The following is a 24,378-nucleotide window of genomic DNA, read 5'->3' on the forward strand; positions in this document are numbered from 1 at the left end:
AATGAAATAATGAAATTAACCTAAAATAAAACAAGCTTACTGTAAATAGATCATTTTATTCACTTTAAAATAGTTATTTACAGCTTTTAATTTTATTGATATTCATTTGAGGTAATATAAGACATTAAATGTATTTTTGATTGTAGATTATAGTCATCATTTGTACAGAATTTGTGAATAACAGAACCTTTTTTGAAGGTTCAAAGGTTTGCATCTTTTTTTTTTATGCAAACAGGTAAAATATTGTTTTTGGTTATATAAATCCGTAAAAATAGGGCACAAATATAAAGGAATTTTCCGTATTGTTTTTTTTCCCGTATTGTATTGTTTTACCTGTATTTTGAATTCAATAAATGTTTTAGGGTTAATAGACATTTCTGTAAAATCACTGGATTGATTAAAAAAAAAAATATATATATATATATATATATTTTTTTTTTTATGAAATTGGAAAATGTACTGGTAATTTTCTGCCATGACATTATCATGATCATATGATCACCCAAAGCTGATGTATCTGTGATGTTTTCTGAAAAGAATATTGTAAATGTGAGGTGTGTCACATTTGGAGCTCAAATCGAATCTTGTTGTTCCAACCCTGATGAATCATAAAAACCTCTATCTTAAAATTCTCCTATACATTAATTCACATTTGTATTCTTGTCACATTTGCATTCTCACCAAGAGAATGTTTGTACTTGTACCCACCATTTATACAATGCAAGGAACCAAGGATATGCTAAAGTCAAATGGTAAGTCAAATACTAAACCTCAAGTGTTAATAAAAATCCTAATATTATGGCAATACACTTGCACTGCGATAGACCTCCTTAGATGACTCAAGTCAGGTATTAATAGAGGGAACATGAGAGGTTTTGCTGAAGCTGTCAAGGACAAAACCCTATAACAGCAAATCATTCAGTACATCTAAAACATACAGTATGCACAAATAAATAAAATTTGAAAGAAACCAAAACTGAGACAAAAGCTAATCCCAAAAAATCTGAAGGGGGGACAAATCCCAGGACTCAGCGTGTCCAGGCAGCAGCTGCTTTAATGTTTAGAAGAGGTGTGATCCAAGAATATTTCGTTATACTGTAGATCAGACCTTTTATTTAAACAAGATTATGATGATACATGACTACATGATTGACCACAGAGCCAAGCAACATGGAAACATAACTTGCTTGCTTTTATCTTTTGTTTACATTTTATTGTACATTTTATTATCTGATGTAATTTATTGACATGACAGAGTTATTTGCTGTAGAAAAAAAAGAAAAAAAAAATGAAAGCAAGGATGTTAAGGGGGGTGGGGGGGTGGTAATAACAGCTGTTAAGACTGGAAATTAACTTCAACATCTTGTTACAGTTGCAAGAAGCGAGTTTTATTATAGTTAGGGGCCATCTATTGCTCCAAGGGATAGGTGGGCTTTCATGTAATTTCTTTAATCATACAGCAGATGGGGGACTCGATAATATATATATGTTGTTGCATATTGTTATTAAACACAGAATATTTAAACAATAGAAAACATCAATGATGACTTTGATGACAAAACCAGATCTGAAATGATGCTGTTTAAAAGTCTCACACAAGGCACTACAAAAGATTTGTAAGATAAAGCATGAAAAGTAAAATGCTGAGTAAATGTCAGCTTTGATAATATTACAAAAATAATATTGTGAAAACAGCACTACGAATCATCTGTCATTAACAACAATTCTCAGCTGGCAGTCTAACATAACAACCACTATAAAGAGTATCTGGACCTCACAGGCATGATAAAGCTTGATAGAAGTGGTCACTTAAGGCTTATCCTATAGGACTATGACCGGAGTGCTGTGGTCTCAGTGCCTCCTAGTGGATATCATAGTGTTGCAATGGTGGTTTGTCTGTTCACTCTTATCTGTTCTTTCAGAAATGCATTAAAACATTCATCGTAAAAAATGAATGTCTGTTCTTTGTACTTGGCTTGTGTGTGTGTGTGTGTGTGTGTGTGTGTGTGTGTGTACCTGTTTTTCTATCCCGGTGGGGACTTCAACCTGAATGCACACAGACTCATGGGGACTCGTGTTACAGTGGGGACCTAAATTGAGGTCCCCATGGGTAAACAAGCTTATAAATCATGCAGAATTAGTTTTTTTGGAAATGTAAAAATGCAGAAAGTTTTCTGTGATGGGTAGGTTTAGGGGTAGGGTTAGTGTAAGGGGACAGAATATACAGTGTGTACAGTATAAAAACCATTACGTCTATGGAGAGTCCCCACAAAGATAGTAAACCAGACATGTGTGTGTGTGTGTGTGTGTGTGTGTGTGTGTGTGTGTGTGTGTGTGTGTGTGTGTGTGTGTGTGTGTGTGTGTGTATATAATTTAGATTGAAGAATTATGCAGTCTTCTATAATTTTCTGATTTGTATGTATCTTGGCAACTCATCTCTATAACTGAATTTGAATAGGCTGAGAGATTTGTTAAGTGTCAGGAAAAAAACATAATACGATACAAATGCATAAACATATTTGTTTATTTTTATTTGTTGCTTACTTTATTTTATTAAACCTTGTGGAATTTAAAAAATACATTTCACTAGGCAGAAGCAGCCTGTATTTTAATTTCAGTACTGGATAGGTGGTTATTTTCCTTGTTCATTAATAGCCTTGCATGAAAATCAGACCTATTCAAATAAAATGCCATAAAACAAATAACATTAATTTAAACATCAAAAAGTATACATTTAAACTGTCTAAAAGATACAGTTTTGCTGAAAGTTATTGTGTTGTATTGTACCATGTTATTTTCTATGTTGTAGGCCTATATTTTTTTATTGGAATGCTCGACCATTTTTATTTTTTTATTTTTATGTATACCCTACTAGCAGCTTAAGACTATTTAATAATATATATAGGCTATATATTGGTCTTTAGTTGTATTTTATTAATGTTGTATTAATCTTCTATTGATACAACATTTAAGTTGTAATATTATTTTCAGGGTAACCATTAGCAAACCAAAAGCTTAAATTATAGTCGCAATTGGAGGATATCTCTTTTTACAACAAAAGACGTTGTTTTTGACAATGTTTTATGGTAAGTAATAGAGCTTTTTTTACGTATACTATGTGTTGTGCGTGTATATTTATTAGTGCAGCCAGGCACTTATTGTGAGATAGCAGAATCTCAGCCTGTCATTGCACCTCTGCCTCTGCACCCTGTCCGCAGCTCGAGCTCGGTGAGCTGACAGCTCCGCCGCGCATGCGCAGGGCGTCTCCACTGGCTCGCTCGGTGCTGAAGTTGGGCGGATGGACGGAAAACACCGCTGATGGAGATAAAACGGCAGCATGCAATCTCAACGCGTGATACCCCCGATATCCGCATAAACACGTGTAACGACACCCTTTTAGAAGACTGACATCTAGAACAAAAGGGGTAAGGCGACATATGCTCTTTAACGGTCTCGGCGGTACCGCTAGCTCGCCAGCTAACGCGCTAGCCGTTGCCTCCTTACGCTTTGAAAATCAAAGAGCCACAGCGAAAAAGTAATAAAGTGGAAGCTACACTTCATTTGCCTAAAAAAGCCCTGCTTTAGCGAACAGTTTGCCGGTTACTTTCAATTGCACTGCGCTGTTTTGTGATAGAAATGGTTTGGGCTTTACCTGCGATGACTTTAGTACTAAAGATGCTGGCTGTGTCGCAAAACCTAGCGAGATGCCTACCCAGACAGCATTTGTGGACATTATTCGAGCGGTTGGAACGTTCCAACAGCATTTGTAACGCTCGACAGCGTTTAGGGGCTTTAAATGGGCGTTCAAACGATCGTTGGGGTTTCAACGATACCTAAAAATGCTGTCTAGGTAGGATCCTCTGTAGGTTTTGACACACAGCCGTTTTGATTCCACTGCAACGGGGAATGAAGGCGAAAAGCGGGATGACAGCCGTCTATATCTATTATCACGAAGCCTTGTGTTATTTTGTTATATATCAGACGTTAAACTGTGACTTTTCGTCCAAATTTATCTTTTACATTTACGATTATCGTAGCCAACAATTTCCTCACCGTTGACCTTAAATAAAATAAGACGAAAGGTCCGAGTTTGTTTTTATTTCTCGGTCTTGTCAGTAGTTATTTTGCTTGCATTCAGTTATTGATGACAGCCTACGTGATATTAAGAGTTTCCTTCCGGAGGAGGGCTGATTGCTCGACCATTCATCATCATACAAGTTCTGAAGTTCCTCCCATTCACTTGTGCTTCTGGTTTTAATATGCAGCTGGTTGTGTGAAACATTCTGTCTAATATGGGGAACATTCTGGGTGTCACAAAAGATGTAGTCCTATACAATGAAATGCACAGATTGTAACTACAATGTTGTTTTACTTTTAAATGCTTAAAATGCACAGAAAATGAGTCGGTAAATGTATACTATATACTTTATTATTCTTGGGATTATTTTCTTCTTTTGCTGATATAGTCAGGTTTATTGAAATTTGCTGTAATGGATAATGTAAGATTAATTGGTACTGCAGTTTATTGCCTTGCAGAAGTATTTACTTGTTAATTAGTAAAACATTTAAATTAGTGATTTGATTTTCATCAACACATGCAGTAATTCATGTGAAGTTGCGATGAAATAGAAGTAGTGGGAGATCTTTTCTTTCTTATTGTGACATACGTCTGAGTGAAACAGATTATCGACAAAAAAAAAAAAAGGTTTGATTTGGTTCTATGTGAGTCTGCTGTTGACTGGATTTGGAGATGTGTGCGTTGCACTCAAAAGTTGGAGGTGGATGAACAAAGCGACATTTAAGGGGCGCCGTTTAAGTCCTGCACACTTAACCAGAGAGAAATCTGTCGTTTTCACCAGAAGGTCCAGCATGATTAAAGGTCAAAGGTCGATTAAATAAATGAAACGCGTATGAATCGTTACAATAAGATTTTTAACATCATGCATTTAGAAAGTAGGACTTTAAGGTTCTTTTCATTATTTATTTATTAGTGAAATACTAATCAAATGCTAATTAAATGAGAATTAATTGATAAAAAGAGTGTAATCTAAAAGATTTACAAATTTCAATAGTATAATTTTTAATCAGTTTGTGAGAGTGTGAGTTATTCCCATTAATCTTTTATCTGGACAGAGTGAATTTATAGCCCAAGATTAAAGCAGTTCTGATGCTTTCTTTGTGTTTTGATCTATTTCTCAGATGTCTCATCCTGGATCATTTAGCCCGTGACTCAAGGAAAGGGAGTGCCTGCAAATACCAGGTGTTTGAAACCTACCTCCACCCACCTCCTGCGTTCTTCATCAGGCATGATAAGAGAAGATACAAGGGGCCACAATTTGTTTTCCAGCACTCTGCCCGTCTCAACGTTTGACATTACCGTCATGATTTTCTTACCTGATCTTCGGATGGATCGCTGCTAATTTGCATGGTAAGTTAGAGGTGGTTCTCTCCTAGATTGATTGCAAGTGCGAAGATGATGTGGAAAATCACAAGACGTGTTTTCCGAGCGGTGATGTGATGCAGCGCAAGGTGAGAAATGTGGGCGAATTTGGCCCCGGTGTGATTATCGCATGTATCGGAAGTGTGGTGTGACATGTTTCTCGAGCTAGGCTTTGTGGGTAATGGCTCTAGGAGGCTTCTGTTGTGCAGCCAGCCATGGCCTGTGCTATGCATCACTTGCTGCCCTGGAATGTGTATGGGGAAGTGCACAAGGGCACACAAGACTTCCAGTGGGAGAACGGGGTTAGAGGCGGGACGACTGCGGCATCTGAGCATGCTCACTCACAGAGGCATATTCACACATTGAAATGTAATTCTTGAGTGCATACTGATGTATTTTAAGTGAGGGAATGAGCACTCAAATGCTTGTTGTTAGAATTATGCACAATTAAAGAAACTTCTTTTGTTATTTTAATTGTTAAATTTTAATTGTTCTTTGAAGATGTGCAGTTTGTTTTTCAAAAATTGAAATTTTAGTTATATATCTGATCACTGACCGAAACGTTGCTTATACAATTTTGATACTCGTTTGGAAGTATTGATAGTGTGCGGGAGTTCCTTGTTTTTTTAGTTATATATCTGAAGAATAATTATATCCCAGTCAGATTAATCTTGTTGTTTTGTTTCAGTTGTAGACATGTCTTTTTTAAAGTGTAAAGCTTTTTTTGTTTTGTTTTTTAAATATGTAAATTATTACATGGCTTTCTGGAACACTTAATTCTGATTGGTCAGTGGTGGCTGCTGTCCAGGGCAATACTGTTCCCTTATATCCTCTTTTAAGTCATGTTTGAAACGACATGAGGTTGAGTAAATTATGACAGAATTATTTTTTTTGGGGGGTGGATGAACTATCCCTTTAAAGCCATGGAGATGCATACAAATAAACTTGTATTAAATTAACATTTTTGAAATTCACCAAATATTTATTTTAACTGACACAAGGTAGAGCTAATGCATCTGTTAAAAAGCCAAGACAGTTATTGGCAGATTTATTAGCCAATAATCTAAAAATAGTGAAATATTAGCTGATACACATATTAGTTTTTAGCTAGTTTATTTCTATTTAGCTTATCATGTAATAAAATTGAATAAATGATTTCCTACGAACTCGAACTGAGTCTGGTTGTATAATTGCTTTTTCCTCAATACACAACTTACTCTTTTACATATTGAGCAGAGTTGTTGGTGAGCGCTCTAGATGTGAACAAAGGGACTCCTCAGTGTGTTTTGCATCAGGATGCATGTTTTCCATTGCCTGGCACTGAATAACCGATAGTTATGTTTTGCATATTTGGTTTATTTGGCTCCTTTATGGTAAACTATCAAAGGGTTACATTACATCCCTGACACACTGAGTTTTCATCACCAGGTAGAAGGGCTGTTTATCATAACACATGTTTTAAGTGAAAGGATGAATTTAGAGGTAAGGTTTCTGTTTCAAGGTCTCTTTTTAACTATAATATTATCATATATATATAGCCTAATCAGAGTAGATTTAGAGATTCACAAACAAAATATAGAATATGTAATCTCAGTAATGTTGAGTTAATGTTGATGCTATGTAATGAGACAGTACACTACTATTACCCTAGTACAAATCAAATACTACTAATACTAATTGCAGATTAGAACAAACTATTTACTTTCATATGCAGTGTGCTTTATATATTTATTTGAGAGAGCAAATTATGTGTAATATGTTTAAAGCTGTTTTCGAACATCAAAACTTTGGTTGTTAGGTTGCAAGGTTGTTACGTGGTTTTTGTCCTTTATCACAGCAATGCATTTCAATCAGCAGTAATCTTTAAATTATGCACCACACGTTGCGACAAAAAGTCAGCCAACCAAATGCCCCGTGGTTATGTGGTTATGGGATATTTACCAATACCATACTGGGAAATGAAAATTTGATACCATCCCAGACCTCCTGCTTCTCTGTTTAGTGGCCAGACTGTTTGTCCCTAAATATTTGGATCAGATATCTAGGTGATGTGATATGGTGTTTGTGCTGTCAAACCCTGGCAAAAGATCCCTTTCTAATAAGGTTTGTGCTAAAATCAACAAATTTGATGAGGTCATAGTGTGGTTCATCATGTTTACCAGTGTTTCCAGTATTTGTGATTCACGCAATCAACTTGTAGAGCTTAAAATGATTTGTTGAATAGAGTAATGAAGCAAGTCCCATTTATTTGTTATAAAGGCCAAAAAACAACTGAGGTATAGTGCTGGGGTTAAAGGGAGGGTTCACCCTAAAATGTCTGCCATCATTTATTCAGCCTTATGTCTTTTGAAACCGTTTTGACTTTTAACTCTTTCTGATCTTCAAACCTATAATAAAGCCCAAAGTATACTTCGGCCGCCCGCGTTCCGCGATGGTACCTGTGACGTAATTTTCACCATCAGGAGGATACGCGGACGGTGCGTGTACACCGGCTTTAGATAGTGGGCAGTGCACACACCGAACACGGCTTTCTACGGCCAAGGAGTATACCAAGGAGGAGACGATTACTTTGTAATAGGAGCCCATGTGCTCTTAAAGGGTTAGTTCACCCAAAAATGAAAATTCTGTCAGTAATTACTCACCCTAATGTTGTTCCAACCCCGTAAGACTTTCGTTCATCTTCAGAACACAAATTAAGATAGTTTTGATGAAATCTGAGTGCTGGCTCACTCCTCCACAGGCTTATGGACACTATAACTTGCTGGCCCAGAAAATGTATTAAAGACAGCATTAATATAGTCCAAGTGACTCCAGTGGCTCAATCTTAAGTTTCTAAAGCGACGAGAATACTTTTTGTGCGCAAAAACAAACGAAAATAACGACTTTATTCCACTTTTCATTTCCTTCTCTCTGGGCCTCGAGTTTTTTCATGTAGTGTTTTTGCGTAGCGCGTCTGTGTTGCACGTCACCACGTATCACACACATGACCAGCATCGCCCAATAGTGAGCCTACGTGGTGACGTGCAACACAGACGCGCTGCGCAAAAACACTACGTAAACTAACTCGAGGCACAGAGAGAAAATGAAATTAATAGTGGAATAAAGTCGTTATTTTTGTTTGTTTTTGCGCACAAAAAGTATTCTCGTCGCTTTATAAACTTAAGATTGAGCCACTGGAGTCACTTGGACTATATTAACGATGTCTTTAATACATTTTCTGGGCCAGCAAGTTATAGTGTCCATAAGCCTGCAGGAGGAGTGATCCAGCACTCAGATTTAATCAAAAATATCTTAATTTGTGTTCCGAAGATGAACGAAAGTCTTACGGGGTTGGAACAACATGACGGTGAGGAATTACTGACAGAATTTTCATTTTTGGGTGAACTAACTCTTTAAGCTGTGCTTTAAAAAAACTTTAGATGCACAATATTTTTTAATGTGTTTTATCTTAATAAAGGGATACAAGGAGACATTTATAAGCAAAATTATTTCATTTATTAGAATACAAAAAGTACACAAGGTTTTTATATATGTCTCCTTCAAACTGTATTTAATTATGTAATTCTTTATAGCCAACTTTATATATATTAGGCATGTGACGGTATCAAATTTTCATATCATGATAATTGCTGAAGCTTTTATCACGGTATTGAATTAAGTTACAAAACTAGTATTTATGAATCTTAATAAAAAAATTATTAAATCCATACTGATAGTTTTTCTGGGTTGCGTCAGTTGTTAGAGTGGCTAAGAAGGGTCCGCTGTCATTATTCAGTACAAGAGCGGCCTCTAAAGGCGAAATAAAAACAATAACTGACGCCTTGTGGTGTTTGTTTTGACACGCGAGACTGCGCGCCTCATAGAATGTGCCGCTTAAGATGCAGATTTAAAACATAGACAATGAAACGTATGTATACAGTACACTACATGTTTTCATATCATTATAAAGTAATTCATTTGTTGACTAGGTGCTGCATTAGTGGAGAAAGAACAGCAGTATGTTTGCCGTCAAGGCTGAGAGGACGCTAACACTAGCAGTACCTCAAATAGTTGTGTGACAGTGTGACAAAAATACATGCAAGTCTAACCCAAATGTTTAATGTCACAATTGTTACCATCTGTTTGCATTAGTTTATATCCAGCTGGTCATTTTTATGCTTTAGTTTTCAAACAAAGTTGCATATTTAAAGCTAGTGACATGAGAAAGCAAATTGAGACAGTGCTGGTCAGAATTATTTGCCCCCTTGGTAAATATGATCAACGATGGCTCTGTATAAATCTGCATTGTTAATCCTTTTGATATTTTATTTAAAAAAAATTGCAAAAATCTAACCTTTCATTGAAGTAAAATAATTGAAAGTGGGGGGGAAATCACATTATGAAATAAATGTTTTTCTCCAAAACACGTTGGGAACAATTGCCCCCTTTTATTAAATACTTTTTGCAACCTCCTTTTTCCAACAGCTCTGAGTCTTCTCCTATAATGTCTGATGAATTTGGAGAACACCTGACAAGAGATCAGAGACCATTCCTCCATACAGAATGTCTCCAGATCCTTCAGATTCCCAGATCCATGTTGGCGCTTCTTCTCTTCAGTTCAACCCACTCATTTTCTATAGGGTTCAGGTCAGGGACTGGGATGGCCATTGCAGATGCTTGGTTTTGTGCTCAGTGACCCATTTTTGTTCTGATTTTGATGTTTGTATTTGGATCACTGTCCTGTTGGAAGATCCAAACATGGCCCGTTATAAGATTTCTAGCAGATTTTTTATCTGTTGGTATTTGATCGAATCCATGATGCCATGTATCTGAACAAGATGTCCAGGACCTCTGGCAGAAAATTAGGCCCACAGCATTAAAGGTACAGCAGAGTATTTCATTTTACACATGGGGTACTTTTTTATCCCTGTATGAACCAAAAGCAAATTATTTTGTTTCATCTGTCCAAGAAAGGCATATACTGTAGTTCATCATAACATCGTTATATTCATCATACACAATTAACCGTCTATATTGCTAAATGTACCCGACTTTTCATATCAACAGAAACATATACCGGGATAACCTGGCTTCTCTTGAGACTCCCCTGCTTCGCAGCATAGTTAATGTTATGCTAAAGCCCGCCCTCACGTTGACAGGATTGGTTATTTGGATATTGTGACGTAGAGAACTACTGCGATTTCAAACCACGTTTTTGAGACTGTCTTCTCTGCAGTTTTAAGGAGAAAATACTCAGCAATGGTTTTGACATGGTTTGTCTTAAAGCAAACTAAAAACACCAAATAGACATATAAACAACATAAAAAACTAGATTTTTAACACAAGAGGTCTTTAATAAATGCTGTAGAAGTATTGTTCATTGTTAGATCATTAATTTCAACATTTACGTAACATTTTTCAATTTTAAAGTCTGGTAACATTAGTTAATACACTATGAATTAACATGAATGATGAAGGTATAATTAATACATTAATATTTATATATTTATTTTATATAGTGCAGTACATTTTCATGGTTCAGCACTGTTTTTTATTTTATTTGTGTTATAAAGTTTCAGCACTAGTTTATTTGGAGTATTTTGTTTGTTTTCATTCAGTATTGGTTGGGTAATCGGTTATCGACCAGTGCAGTCCAACCTAGTCGTTATCAATAAAATCCACTATCGTTCGACCTCTAAATAAGACGTTTGTTGTACCATTTAATATATTTAAGACATTTTCTTCACTCTTGTGCTCTTAAATACATTTTACAGTTCCCACACATCTATTAGTCGCTAATGCGAGTGAAATTATCAAGCCCTGGTATACTTTGAATCTTTGCGCGAGATGGAGCAGAACACGGAAAATGAAGTATAGCTTAAGGCAGTAGTTATATACTTGTTAAGTTAAGACTTGTTATATACCGTGCATGCAGTGTTTTTTGTATCATTTATATACTATTATAGTGTTTATTCATTTTTTTATTTATTTTTCAATTTTTAGTCATTTTGCTATGTGCTTTTGTTATTTTTACTCGTTTTTTATATATATATATACGTCTATTTAGATTAATAGCTTTAGTTTATTTTTAATTCAGTTTAGTATTTCAGTTAGTTGCCAAGGTAACATTTCTCATTGTTGTTAGGTTTTCATCTAATATTTATATTTTGTTTGATTTTAGCTTGATTTCAATGAACAACTATTTTTAATAGTTTTAATTAATTATAGTAACACATTTTATTTAATTTTTTTGTTTATTTATCAGTGATCAGAATCACATATGACAAAAAATATCTTTTGAAGCACAATGTTCATATTTATGCAGGTAAGGTGCTTCTATAGTACCTACCAAGACTCTGTGGTCACTATTAATAAAACTGTCAAACAGAATAGTCAGCCATGTGTTTCAATGACATGTTAATGGTACGTTGATGGATCACAGTTAGAGTAGAGCAGAGCTCAGAGAAAAACACTTGCTTATTTCCTCTCCTGATAGAGGGCTTCATGGAAACGCATGTCGTTAAAATGTTTGTGGTCACGATCTGTGCTCTGATGTTGTTTTTAACAAGCCAGTGATATTGGGAACCCAACATGGAGGAATTTATTGAAAACCATTTTATTTCACGTCTGCTCCCTAGTTGTCTACTTACCTGTAAAAATTTTGATTAGCACAGATTGCATATATTTATTCGTATTTGGAGCCAAGCTTTTAAAGTAAAGACATTATAAAATCAAAATGAGAATTTTAAAACCAAACGTACATGTGAGCTCCTAAATGTTGACAATAATCACGCATTTAAAATGTATAGTTTTTCTTTTTCCTGGAAAACGGACCAAATACTAGTTTCATTTCGAATAAATTTTTCCTTGAAAATGTATCTTATCTATTTACCTAATTAGTTTTCCCTTATAGAATACATCTTTTAGGGAGGGAATATGCTTTTATTTGGTGTATTTAAGAAACAGGAAGTGACAGCCATTGCATTTCTATAAACCGTTTACTTCCTAAAAGGAAATCCGTTGCATTTGCACTTGTGTCAGAACATGTGAGATCCCACACTACTACAGCCTGTTTGTGTTCAGGGGTGGGGGAGTGACTGCATCTCTCTCTCTCTCTCTCTCTCTCTCTCTCTCTCTCTCTCTTTCTATCTCTCTCTCTCTCTCACTCTCTTACAGCTCAAACTAATTTAGCATCTTGCCAGAGGAATGAATGTGTAGTCTGAAGAGGGTATTTCTTTACTTTCTGTCTGTCTGTCTGCCTCTCTTTTGTTCAATCTCTACAGACACGCTCTCTTTGAGCTGAATAAGCCTCCGACAGTAGAGTAGGACGGAGTCCAACATGCCCAGATTCTGAGCATCCTTATGATTGCTTGCATCGGAAAACCTACCATAACCCTACCATAAATATCTCTCCTAGAAACTCCAAATAATTAATCATGCCTTTCAAGCTTACTTTAGATTTAGAAGCATATGTAGTTAACAAGATACTTCAGCTACCCCAGTTCCCAAGCTCCCACTGCTTTGTTTCTAATCCGATGTGTCTGTCCACAGCCTCAGAGTGTGAGTGGAGTTGAAATGAGGAAAAGGCAGCAGGGACGTATTGAAGGACCCCCACAGGCGCCTGGTCACCCGAGGCCCAACACCTGCTGTCTTTGCTGGTGTGGATGCTGCAAATGCCTCTGGTACGCCACATCTTTTCATTGTTTTTCTGTCAGTGAAAATATGTAATTGTATGTAGATATTTGCTTAGAAATGAGTTTTACATAGAGCTGCGCAATAATTGCTAAAAGATCGCAATCTCTATTCAAACACCCATGCTTTCTTATTCCTAAATGACAATGATTTGGCTAAGTCTATTAAACCTTTGACAAGTACAATCACAGTGGAACATTCAAATCTGCTTTGGCGCTGCCGCTGAGCCAGAGAGACCTGTTGTCATGTATAGGTATGAAACAGTTTCATACAAACAATCTTTTCATTATATCTCTGTTACAATAATTCAGATTATCACAGAAGTACTTGGATAAAAGTTTATAGTTTGGTTATAAAAACTGATGTCTACGGTAGCAATCAAAATAGAGTAAATCACCTTTTGAAAGGAACTTGAGTCTTGACGCTTCGAATAAAGATTGTATCAATTACGTCGTTGCACCAGTAGGTGGCGACAAGTGACTGTAAAAAAAATGTATTTGTCATTGAATCATTCATTAAAGGAGAACTCTGGTCAATTTTAACATTGAGCTCATTTTTTTGTAAATTTGGAGTGCTGTCAGTACAGAGAACACCGAAAAAATCGGTGTTTCCTACACCGTGTTATCCTCTTTTTAAAATTTGCACCCTGTTGACTTCAATTGGGCAAGTTTTAAACCTGCTTTTAGCCTCTTAACAGCCTTGATGTGTCATTACAAGTGCACAGCCAATGTGAGTGATTCCTTTAGAGTGAACACGGTGAATCTGACTGCAGTAGATGTGAAAGATATGAATAAAAATGAAGTTAATTCAGCCAGCGCACATACCTGTATTTATTTCCTGTTTTCGGTCGAAGTCCACAGTAGTCGATTGTCGGAGGATAACACGGTGTAGGCAACACCGATTTTTGACGTTGTTCTCTGTACTGACAGCACTCCAAATTTACAAAAAAATTCGTTCAAAAACGCTGATTCATCCAGTAATGAAACAAGTGAAGTCTTTATGAGTGAGTCATTTAATCATTCATTCATGGATTTTTTTAAAAATAATGATTTGATTTATTAAACATTTAGCCTATACTATAAAATGTTATTTTGTTTAGTTGTCTGTACAGAATCGCGGGAGAATCATGATCTCTATTTTAAACAAAAATTTTAATTTTCAATTTATCCAAAATCGTGAAGCTCTAGTTTTAGAGTATTTCATCACCATCACCTGCCTCAGGTACAAAGGTTCAAACGTTTGGGGTCAATGAGGTTTTTGAAAAGGCTCTTATGCTCATCATCAAGTCTGCATTTATTTGATCAAAAATATATTAAAAACGGTAATATTGTGAAATATTATTACAATTTGAAATAGCTGTTTTCTATTTTAATATATTTTAAAATGTAATTAATTCCAATAATGACAAAGCTGAATTTTCAGCAGTTATTATTCCAGTCTTCAGTGTCACATGATCCTTAAGAAATCATTCTAATATCCTGATTTGCTGCTCAAGAAACATTTTTTTATTATTATCAATAGGGCTGATAATATCGAAATATCGCAAATGTACATATGACGATATGCATATTGCAACGGCTTGCGATAACTGCATGATTTTAATACTCCAAAAGATTACAAAAAGTCCAAGTTTTAGGTTTTTGCAGACGACAGAGAATAGACTGGACACATGACTGTTATACGTGTGACATGCTTAATGTTATTAGGTGCAATGAGTGCAAAGTACTCATGCACACAGGAAGCTAGCATTACATTTCTAACATTACAGATTTCAAAAGGTACTGCGTAACAGGAATGACCCAGTGAAATTCGTTTACCGGTATTTGTTTTGTGTTGGCATTGTTGTTGGTTAGCATAGCCTATGTGGAAGAAGCTTTGTCTCAGTTTGCAAACTTACATGGTGCATTTATTTGATAATTACTGAGTGCACTTTTAAGCATGCTCATATATTTAGAAACACATAACATCAAGTCAGTCTTCCTTAAAGAGTTAAATTAGCTTGTGAAAAAACAAAGAAAGATTGGAAAGGCCATAGCACAGCTTGCAGGGGGACTAAAAATAACATGAATGAATACAAATATTGCATGAAATAAAGCAAACATTGAAGAGGCACCCTACTCTGTAACCTCGGGTTTCCACAGCCATCCCCCCCCCCCACACACTCTCATTATCTGCTCAGTAAACGGCTATTTCTGTCCCACATCACATGCAAAACAGCTGTGTAGTACATGTTATATATTTAGCGTCTTGTCAGCTTGTCGAACCCCATGGCTAACAAACCCAATTATACTTGCTCTACAGAGACTTGGATTGAGAAACGCAGTGGATGTTCACCTGTAATTTGTAGCTTAGTTTCAGTAAATGCTGTTGTTGGACTAGAGGAGAAATGTTATTACTCAGAATATGGTTAGACTTGTGCTGTTCTTTTCAAATAGGGGGTGAAGGGGGCCAGAAGGGGGTGCTTGGGGGTCATCTTAAAAAAAAAAAAATGACAGTAAGAAAAACATTATAGTTTGGTGACTATTATTATTTAATTTTAAATTATAGTTATTTATTTCTGTTATATATTATTCATTTTCAAATGTCCATTTCATTCTAATTTAATTTTGGAAACAGTATATTGTCTTTATAATATTATACTTATTTTTCTACATATAAATGGCCCTAGATTTTAACATTGTTTTGATGGATTTTAATCTTAATAATTATGTTTCTTCTTAGTTTTTTTTAATATCAGTTATGTGCATTAGGGTTTTATGCTATTTTATGTTGTTAAATTAAAGCTGCAGTTCGTAACTTTTTTTTTGTTCAAAATTTACAAAATGTATATAATAATCGAGTACATCATGAATCCATTTTCCAAACCGTGTTTTTTTCTCATCTTAAATCACTACGGTACTCCTATAATAATTGTTTATATTTTGACTATTGTAGATAGTATTAACATACTATTAACATGCCTAAGACTTTTGCACAGTACTATATATATAGTATATATATTTTTTTCGTCAAGTGTATGATATGACCCTTTAAACACCTGAATGGCTTTGTAGTGTAATATCAGCTTGTAGGCTCCAAAATCTAGTTGTACCATAACTGTATAACCTTGCATGATGACGATCAACACAACATGTTTCAAATGCCACAGAGACTTTGCCCTGTCTAACACTTCTCTCCTTACCCTAGGAATGAAGACAGAAGGGAACGTTCAGAGAGGCAAACATGTACAAAGATGGATAGCATAGAAGCAACAGAGGAACAGTGAGTTGTTAGAAACATCTATTATTGTTTAGGAACAAGATGTTTGGTGCTTTTTTATAGTGCTTTTGTTGAAACCTCTCCAACGTCCTGTTAAAATGAGCTACATTCCCTTAAAATGGAACTGCTGTCTTCTTAACAGAATAAAAAAATTAGGGAAATCATCTAAAAATCCCACAAAGCAATTACTTTTTGGGGCAATTGAATTTCTAATCAATCCTTTAATAACATTTACATGCACTTTATTTACTGACACCTGAAATAATTATTTTATATGGGTAGTTCCTGCTTTTTTTCATTGTTTCAAATTTTAAGGTGTCCCACACTGGATGAGGTGATTGCCTGGTCACGGAGCTTTGAGATGATGATGCGCTCTCCAGAGGGGAGGGATGTTTTCCGGAATTTTTTACGGTCTGAGTACAGCGAAGAAAACCTGATGTTCTGGATCTCCTGTGAGGAGCTAAAGAAAGAAACCAACCCATCCGTTATCGATGAAAAAGCCAGGATCATTTATGAAGACTACGTCTCCATTCTTTCACCAAAAGAGGTTAGATTATGGGGTGCATGAAAAATAAACAATGCTGTCTGTGGCTGCAATGCATCAAAATCCCTTTCAAGGAAAGTCTGTTCACTCGCCATATTTGCAACGCCTCCAGGCAGCTATTTCTGTCATCCAAGACCAAATCCTGAAAACTCAAAAACTGCTTGCCGAACTCACAATTAAATAACATATTTCAAATCAGCAACAAGATCTGACATGACCTGTCCCATAAGTGTTTCTTATGCTCATATGGCGTTAAAAAATATTACTTTCCAGGCTAGACGTGCCAATGCGCATGTGTAGTCCTAGTGCGAGTCTCAGGTTTCTATGGGAACCGGAGCTTCTATCGGCAGCTGCAGTGACGCAATGACGCAATGAATGCGATTGGCTCTTTTACTTACAAGGCGGGACGTATTCAGCCATATTGCTCGTCGCAGTTTCTCCCATTCATAAGTAATAGGAGTGAACCGTCTTTCTATATCTATAGTCTTTGAATAAATTCATAAATAAAACATGGCAACATAAAAATATAAGAAATACATATTAAATTCATAATTAATCTAAAAATGTCCAAAACAAAGGATATTCTCAAGCATTTTTTGTGCAATTTCGTTATGGGTGTGTTTTTTCTATGTTCAACTTAAGAGCTTGTTGCTCGAAACATCACATCTGTTTGCTGAGCTCATTACATGTGTTTTTTTACCAATTTTTTATGCATTTTTTCCTCCTAGATCTAGAATCTGAATAAAAAATATTTTTGCAGTACAATATTTCACACAAAGCTTGAAGATAATGATTGTTCATTCATATAAAAATAGCAAAAACACATACAAATAATGTAAGAGACTTGAAAGCATTTTTTGTGTATGTAAATTCTCTGAATGGGTTTTTTTTTTCTTTGTCATCTGTCAATTAAAAATGGTATTCATGAGTATATAATAAGGGTATATTTTTTTCTATGTACAGTACAACTTGAGTCTGAAGAAGAGCATGTCATGACATCACATCTGTTCACATAAATGTTTTTTTTTTTTTTTTCGGTCGGCAGGTCAGCTTGGATTCACGGGTGAGGGAAGGCATCAACCAAAGCCTGGCAGAACCCAGCAGTACGATGTATGAGGAGGCCCAGCTACAGATCTACACCCTCATGCACAGAGACTCCTACCCCCGATTTCTCAACTCATCTGTTTACAGGGATCTCCTTAACAGCAAGAGGGCCTGCTTAGACACCTAGGTTTCAGCAAGAACATTTGTGACAAAAAAGCCCCACGGTGCCACTTTTAAAAGGTGTGATGTTTCTTATTTCAAGAGTGAGTAGTTAAGCAATTCTGAGCATCCACTAGTGACCCTGAAGTTGAGTTCTGTTTAAGTGCCAATATGAGCTGCTCAGGCAACTGTGACACAAAAAAAAAACGTGTAGGACAACCGACAGACCCATACTTCCTACTCTCAACTTGTCTTTTTCATTCACCTATTTTCCTGTTTACCTCACCTGTTCTCTCATGTTCTTTCTACCTGATCCTTTCCATCTTTTATGCCTCACATGTCTGAGGACAGCTGAATAATGCTATTTTTTTTAAAGAAAATCAAAAAACAAACGGATAAGCGGTAGATGTTGAGCTAGAAAACCTTTGCATGATACAAGGTTATGGAATTTACTCCAGTTTGACATTCAAGCCCCGGTCTACAATGTTTTTTGAATAAAAAAAAAAAGTTTTTTATGCTGTCACGGGGAGAGAACATTGTAAAGCTCTCGTAAGCGAAGGGAAAATTAGCTGTGCCAATTGTTTTGTAAAAGAGAAGCTGGGAAGCGTAATCGCCATCTTGCCGTCCAAACTCTTTCTTTGCGTGTCGACAGTTCTTTAACTGGGAAACATAAGGGCTAGCTAGTGTTGTGATTGGGCAGCTAAACGAATCATGAAGATTTCTTTCTCTCTGCAAAAATCACAATGCCTCGACACTGAGTAAGGGCACAAAAGCTGCTGATGCTGGTGATGACACCGTTTTTTTTGTGCGAGTCCTCCTAGCCCCTCCCAGTCCGTTACTAACAGAGAGAAGCACAGGTACTGTATATCATGGGCTGTAAGCTTCGCTGGATTGACTGAGAATTGCTTGAAAATCACTCACCAACGTTCTGGACGTTCTTAAAAGAGCTTCGAATTGTCTTACACATTAAAGAAATGTATTTTATTAAACAAAAGTGTAGTGAACACTATGCCTTGTTTTTGAGAGTTACACTAGGTCTATTTAAAATAACTGTGCTCGCCGAGACCCGCTCGATGAGGTGGTGCGACGGAGTCGGATCCATCAGGGAAATTGTTCTCTGCCTCCGAGTCCAAATGTTTGGTTTGCGACTTGAAACTTGGAGCGGTCTCGGTCATTTTCACAGCTCGGAAAACTGCAGGTTATCGGAAACGAAAACAAGTCAGTCTTTTTTATAATACTTTTTTCCAGCATGCGTTTCTTCTGTTGTGTCATGTACACATTGCAATACTCAACCCAGATATGATGTGAACCTCTGTGGGAAGCATCATGTCGAAGACGATACTATAAAGATGATTTTTTTTTCTTTAGAGGTTTAGACGCGTGTCCCTCAAGAACGACAGCTTTTCAGCTCTGTGTTGTTGGATTCAAACTTGAATGTTGCTGTTAAATTTTCTAGACATTTATGTGCTATTGCAATCGCAGCAGCCAGTGCATGAGAACACCATATTTAAAATGCCAGTGTGTTAAACCACTCTCTCACTTTTTAGCAGAGTAATTCAAGAGTGAATTGCATTTAAACCGACATTTTTTGGTCACCATACCCAACCTCATAGTGTCACTTACCCTGAACTCTTGTGCCAATGAATGAACGAACGTTTGTCAAGTAAATCATGATCAAGTGTGTTGTTGTTGGGTTTTCTTATTGGTGCTCTGAGAGTTAAGTGCCATTCACTCTGCAGGTTTACCACATTAAAATGAAGACCTTTATCAATTTACTGAGTGCATAGATATCCTTCTTTGAAGTATTTGTGTGTTTGAGCATCAGCCAATGTGAGTAGGTCCTTCATTTATGTTGTTTTACGAACCAAATAGGTGTTACCTAGTAGTTTACTTACTGAAGCAGCGAACCATCACGGGAAGCTTGGATTTCCCACATTTATAAATCAAAACTATTGAATTTTTCTTGTTTGTTTTAAAAGAAAAATCATGTCATTAAAAAAAATGAGCAATAAATCAAAATGGTCTTGCTCTAAAAAACAAAAAAAGACCCTGCATGACACATGGACATTTACTATTTTTGAGGGGGGAGAAATCAGATGTTGACATATTGAGTGGCACTGAAGTGTCAATGAAAAGCAATGCATCTGTATGACTATTTCAATCCGTACAAGCCAGTAATCTGGGAAGTCCAACATCATAGAGGTCACTGAAACTACTGGACAGGGAACAGAGTGAATATATATATATATGGATATTTTTTATGTTTTCACAATAGAACATAATCATGATTTAAATTATGAGAAATTGTAATCATACCTTTGAAGTGTATCACTCAAAGGTAACAAGTTCTTTCTCAATATTGACAAAAATTGAAGCAAATGAAGCAAGGAAATTAGTAAAGTATTGTGTCCTATATTTTGCTGCAGGCGGAATCATTAAATAAATAAAGTTAAAAAAAGAAAAAAAACTTTTAAAATGCATCAACATCTAAGTTACTTATGAAAGTTTCCCAGACAAAGGTATTATCATCCTGTAAATTAGAATAAATTTGACATTTTCACTCATTAATTAGATCATTCCAACAACATGCCATGTCACATTTGGTCCCATTTAGAATTAACCATCATTTTTGAGAGTAGTTATCTCTGCCTCAACTACATGTTTGCTGCTAATGTTTTATCAGATTTAGAGAGTTTAGGAGTTTTTCACTTGACGGCTGTCACAGTGATGGCTAACAGCTGTTGATAATGATTTTATCAGCATGGTATGACTTGGAAAAATAATAATCTTTCTTGCCAAAAGGCTCCTTTTCTAAGCAAATGAAGTGGAGCCTGTGCTATGTTATTGTAGGAGCGCCATCCGCACGGACTGTCTCTCGTTTTCATCGGTTTTCCACTACCTCTCGTTATTCTTAGTTTTTCTCATCTATTTGTTAATGTTAAATGTTTATTTTGATCTACTTGAAGCCTAATACTGTAACTGAGATGTATGCTGGTATACCGAGGGTTTATGAAGAAGAGTAGCATTTTTTGTTTGTTTGCTTGTTGAATTCTTTTCAACATAATTCTGATATATACTCATAAAGAATTCAGGAAACATACTATTTAAGGGCTAATCCCATATTGCCTATGCAAATATCTTAATTGTCATATTGGAATAATTAGTGACTGAGGAATGTTTTCCTGAAATCGGGTGGGACACTGGTTTACATTTGCCCTTTTCTGATATTCCTTAGTCTCTTCGGTCACTTAATATGTCATATATATATATATATATAAAATCCTTCTTGATGAAAAAGCTACTCATTAAGATTGAAATAAATCTGTGTTGTGTCTACTGTGGGTTGACAGTTCACTATTGATGTAAACTGCACACTGAATGTAAGACACTGTTCATGCTAAAGTTTATTTGTTCAAGTGATGGAAAACTGGAGCCACACAGGGCAGGAGGGAAGTAATTGAATTATTTGTAGATGAAGCAAGTGTCTATTCTTGTTTTTTTTAAGGGTGCTTCAGTCTTTTTTGCAAAGGTTGAAGGGCTACTTTGGGCACTTTAAACAAGCTTTTCAAGAACAAGAATATCTACCTCTTGGTTCTGTTCTCTCCATATGCTTAATAGAAGATCGAGCCTTGAAAAACAACGTAGCTTGCACACATTTTGTTTGTTTTGATTCTGATTGGAGCCACAGGGGAACTGGCGGGCGAATTTTTAGCTCAACCCCATCGATTAAACTTCTCATCCTTTAGTTCTGTTGGTTTTCTTTGTTTAAACAAAAGATTGACAGTTTGTGCCCAAGCAAAGATATATATTTTCTGTTTAAAAAATAATACTCATTTATTCTAGTGTCTGTTACCTGCATGTGCTTGCATTATGTGATCTAAATAACATAACATATAACAGATTGCTGTAATTATAGAAAAAAAGTAATACTCTGTGTGCTGCGCTGCACACCCTTCACAATTCTTCATTGTGCTTACATGAAATATGCTCTTTACATTCATAAGACATTAATGCCATTGATTTGAAGGGTCATGCAGGGTAATGTGAATTTAAATGACCTTGCGGTGACCCTCAATATACTGTATGAATAATGCAACAAGGAGGAAGGCTTCATGTATATCAGCTTTTTTCTTTCATTAAATCATTTTTTTTGACATCACATGGAATTGGAAAGAGGTCAGGTAATAAACATTTGATGCCTGACTTTAAATTCATAATTCATAGTATTTGTGTTTCTATAACCTCGTCATTCTCACTTGTTTTGTCTTTATACAAGTTCACAATTACATTCCAACCGTTTTCATGATAAAACAGCCTGACTACGATTGACTCTGCTGAGCGCTACTGAATTATTTCTTATAGGATTATTGTGTACCTCAAATTTTGTCACTTTACATATTTTAACAAAACATGGTGTTATTTTTTATTGCTCCAATATCACAAACAACCTGCCAGTTACAGTTGTCAGATATTTAAATGTAAAGATTCCAAACTATTTCAAGAAGGGATAGAGAAGCCCTCTGCGCATTTATGTTATGAGGAAAAGTACGAATTATTAACTGATCATTTTAAGGCATCTTTCACAGGCTTTGGAGGCAAACTGACTCCTGTAAAACAGTTTATCACAGTCACCCTGAAGTGCCTTGAATGTTTAGGCCATGATCTATGATTTAGTTAATATCCCAAGGGAAAATCGTGTGCTCTTCTCTATGATCGAATGCATGATGCACGCTGTGAGAAAAGACATTTGCACATGCAGAAAAATATTAATGCCAAGATTTGGAAATAAGTGTGAACTGATAGTATTTGAGAAATTGTAGCCTTTCAGCTTCTGTCATTGTTCTCTGCACACACACAAACAAACAAAAAACTAATTTTATTTTACCACCACCATCATCATCATCATCAAGTGTTTGGTGCTTATTATATGTCACATAATGAAATCTCAAACCTCTCGTCCCATCGTCACAGTATTGTTTTCCTTACAGAATATAGGCTTGCCCTGTTTTTTCTTCTTCTTCTCAGATCAGACACAGATCAGACCTTCACTGAAGGCTTTCTTTAGAGCTGTGCCCTGATACGAGACCTCATAAATACTATCACCTATTTAATATAAACTGTTTTAAAATGATCTAATGTTTAATTATAATTCTGTTGTTTTTAATACCAGAGGACAAACTATAATGCCTTTGTAAATTATAACTGATAGAAGAAAAAAAAAAGAATATTTTATATTTGGCATGCTTTTGCTATTCAAAATAGTTTAGTTAACACAATACTGTACAAGTATATATAGAAGTACTGCAATCTGCAGACAGTAACACTGAATCTCCTGGAAGAGTTTTGGAAATGGACATATATTGGAAATATTAGCAGTTTCTTTACAATTGTATTTAAATACAGTATTATGTGCTGAACTCTCAAAACTTGGTGGAATGACTGAAATTTGACTTCTAGTAATGAAATTAGTTTATTGTAAAGTGATGCAGTTCAGTTCAAGAACAGCAGTACTGGTTTATTAAGAATTGAGCCCAAGCGGATGGGCATCTTTCAGATCACATGTACTCCTGCATGAACACTATTAAAAGAGAGAACAAATGTATTTGTAGACATCAAATAAAGTGACTTACAATATGGTGCTTCTTCTGTCTGTCTACCACATAATAACATCCTGTACCAAATAGCTGGAGAGCAAAATAACTGTGTAATTTGTGGAAAAAATGTTTGACACGAACAAGCAAAAGTGATTTTATACTCACATAGCAGTTTTTCTGTAATGTCTTGTGCAAAGTTTAAAAGAAAATATCTCCTGACACTGTAGCATATTGTTGCAATAGTGGTTTTGCAGTTTAACTCGTAGATCACAGTAATGACACAAAGTAATCGACTTTTTCAGCCTCGCACGCATGAGAACTGTTCTCAAGTCTTATCACATTCTCCTCGGAGGATTCTCATGAGCTCTGATGGTTTCTTTTGGAAGATCTCCACATCAGGCTCTTCGCTTAAATTCATTTTTATTTATTTTTTCTGGTTGCAATGTGTGCAGTGTTAAACTATTTTTGTCTTTACTCCCCAGACAACAATATCATAAGCTCTGGAGTCAATGAAAGTACTGGCATTCTCGTGTTTTCTGTAATGATTGCTTAACGTGCCAAAATTATTAAAATACTTAGATTTATGAATACAAACTGTCCAGACACAAATTCCTCAAAAAGTCATGGGTATTTTTCTGTGAACTCCATGATATAATAGCATGTTCCAT

At 35.7% G+C, this 24,378-nt stretch overlaps 1 protein-coding gene across 1 annotated transcript; it reads left to right on the forward strand.

Annotated features, from left to right (window-relative positions):
* Positions 1–3,162: 3,162 nt before the first annotated feature.
* On the forward strand, positions 3,163–20,567 carry rgs17 (regulator of G protein signaling 17). The gene is made up of 6 exons (XM_081351054.1): positions 3,163–3,425; positions 5,200–5,428; positions 12,971–13,101; positions 16,298–16,372; positions 16,685–16,916; positions 17,959–20,567. Exons 2-6 carry the CDS (start codon positions 5,426–5,428, stop codon positions 18,142–18,144), a joined length of 627 nt encoding a protein of 208 aa, XP_081207180.1. The 5' UTR covers positions 3,163–3,425; positions 5,200–5,425; the 3' UTR covers positions 18,145–20,567.
* The last annotated feature ends 3,811 nt before the right edge of the window (positions 20,568–24,378 follow it).

This window comes from Scardinius erythrophthalmus, assembly GCF_964197995.2.
Source record: "Scardinius erythrophthalmus genome assembly, chromosome: 21".
NCBI lineage: Eukaryota > Metazoa > Chordata > Actinopteri > Cypriniformes > Leuciscidae > Scardinius > Scardinius erythrophthalmus.

What these genes read in the sequence shown, in the direction of transcription:
- rgs17 (XM_081351054.1), top strand. An exon ending in GGATGCTGCAAATGCCTCTG is followed by an intron (nt 13,102 to 16,297) that starts GTACGCCACATC and finishes TCCTTACCCTAG; the next exon opens with GAATGAAGACAGAAGGGAAC. An exon ending in ATAGAAGCAACAGAGGAACA is followed by an intron (nt 16,373 to 16,684) that starts GTGAGTTGTTAG and finishes TCAAATTTTAAG; the next exon opens with GTGTCCCACACTGGATGAGG.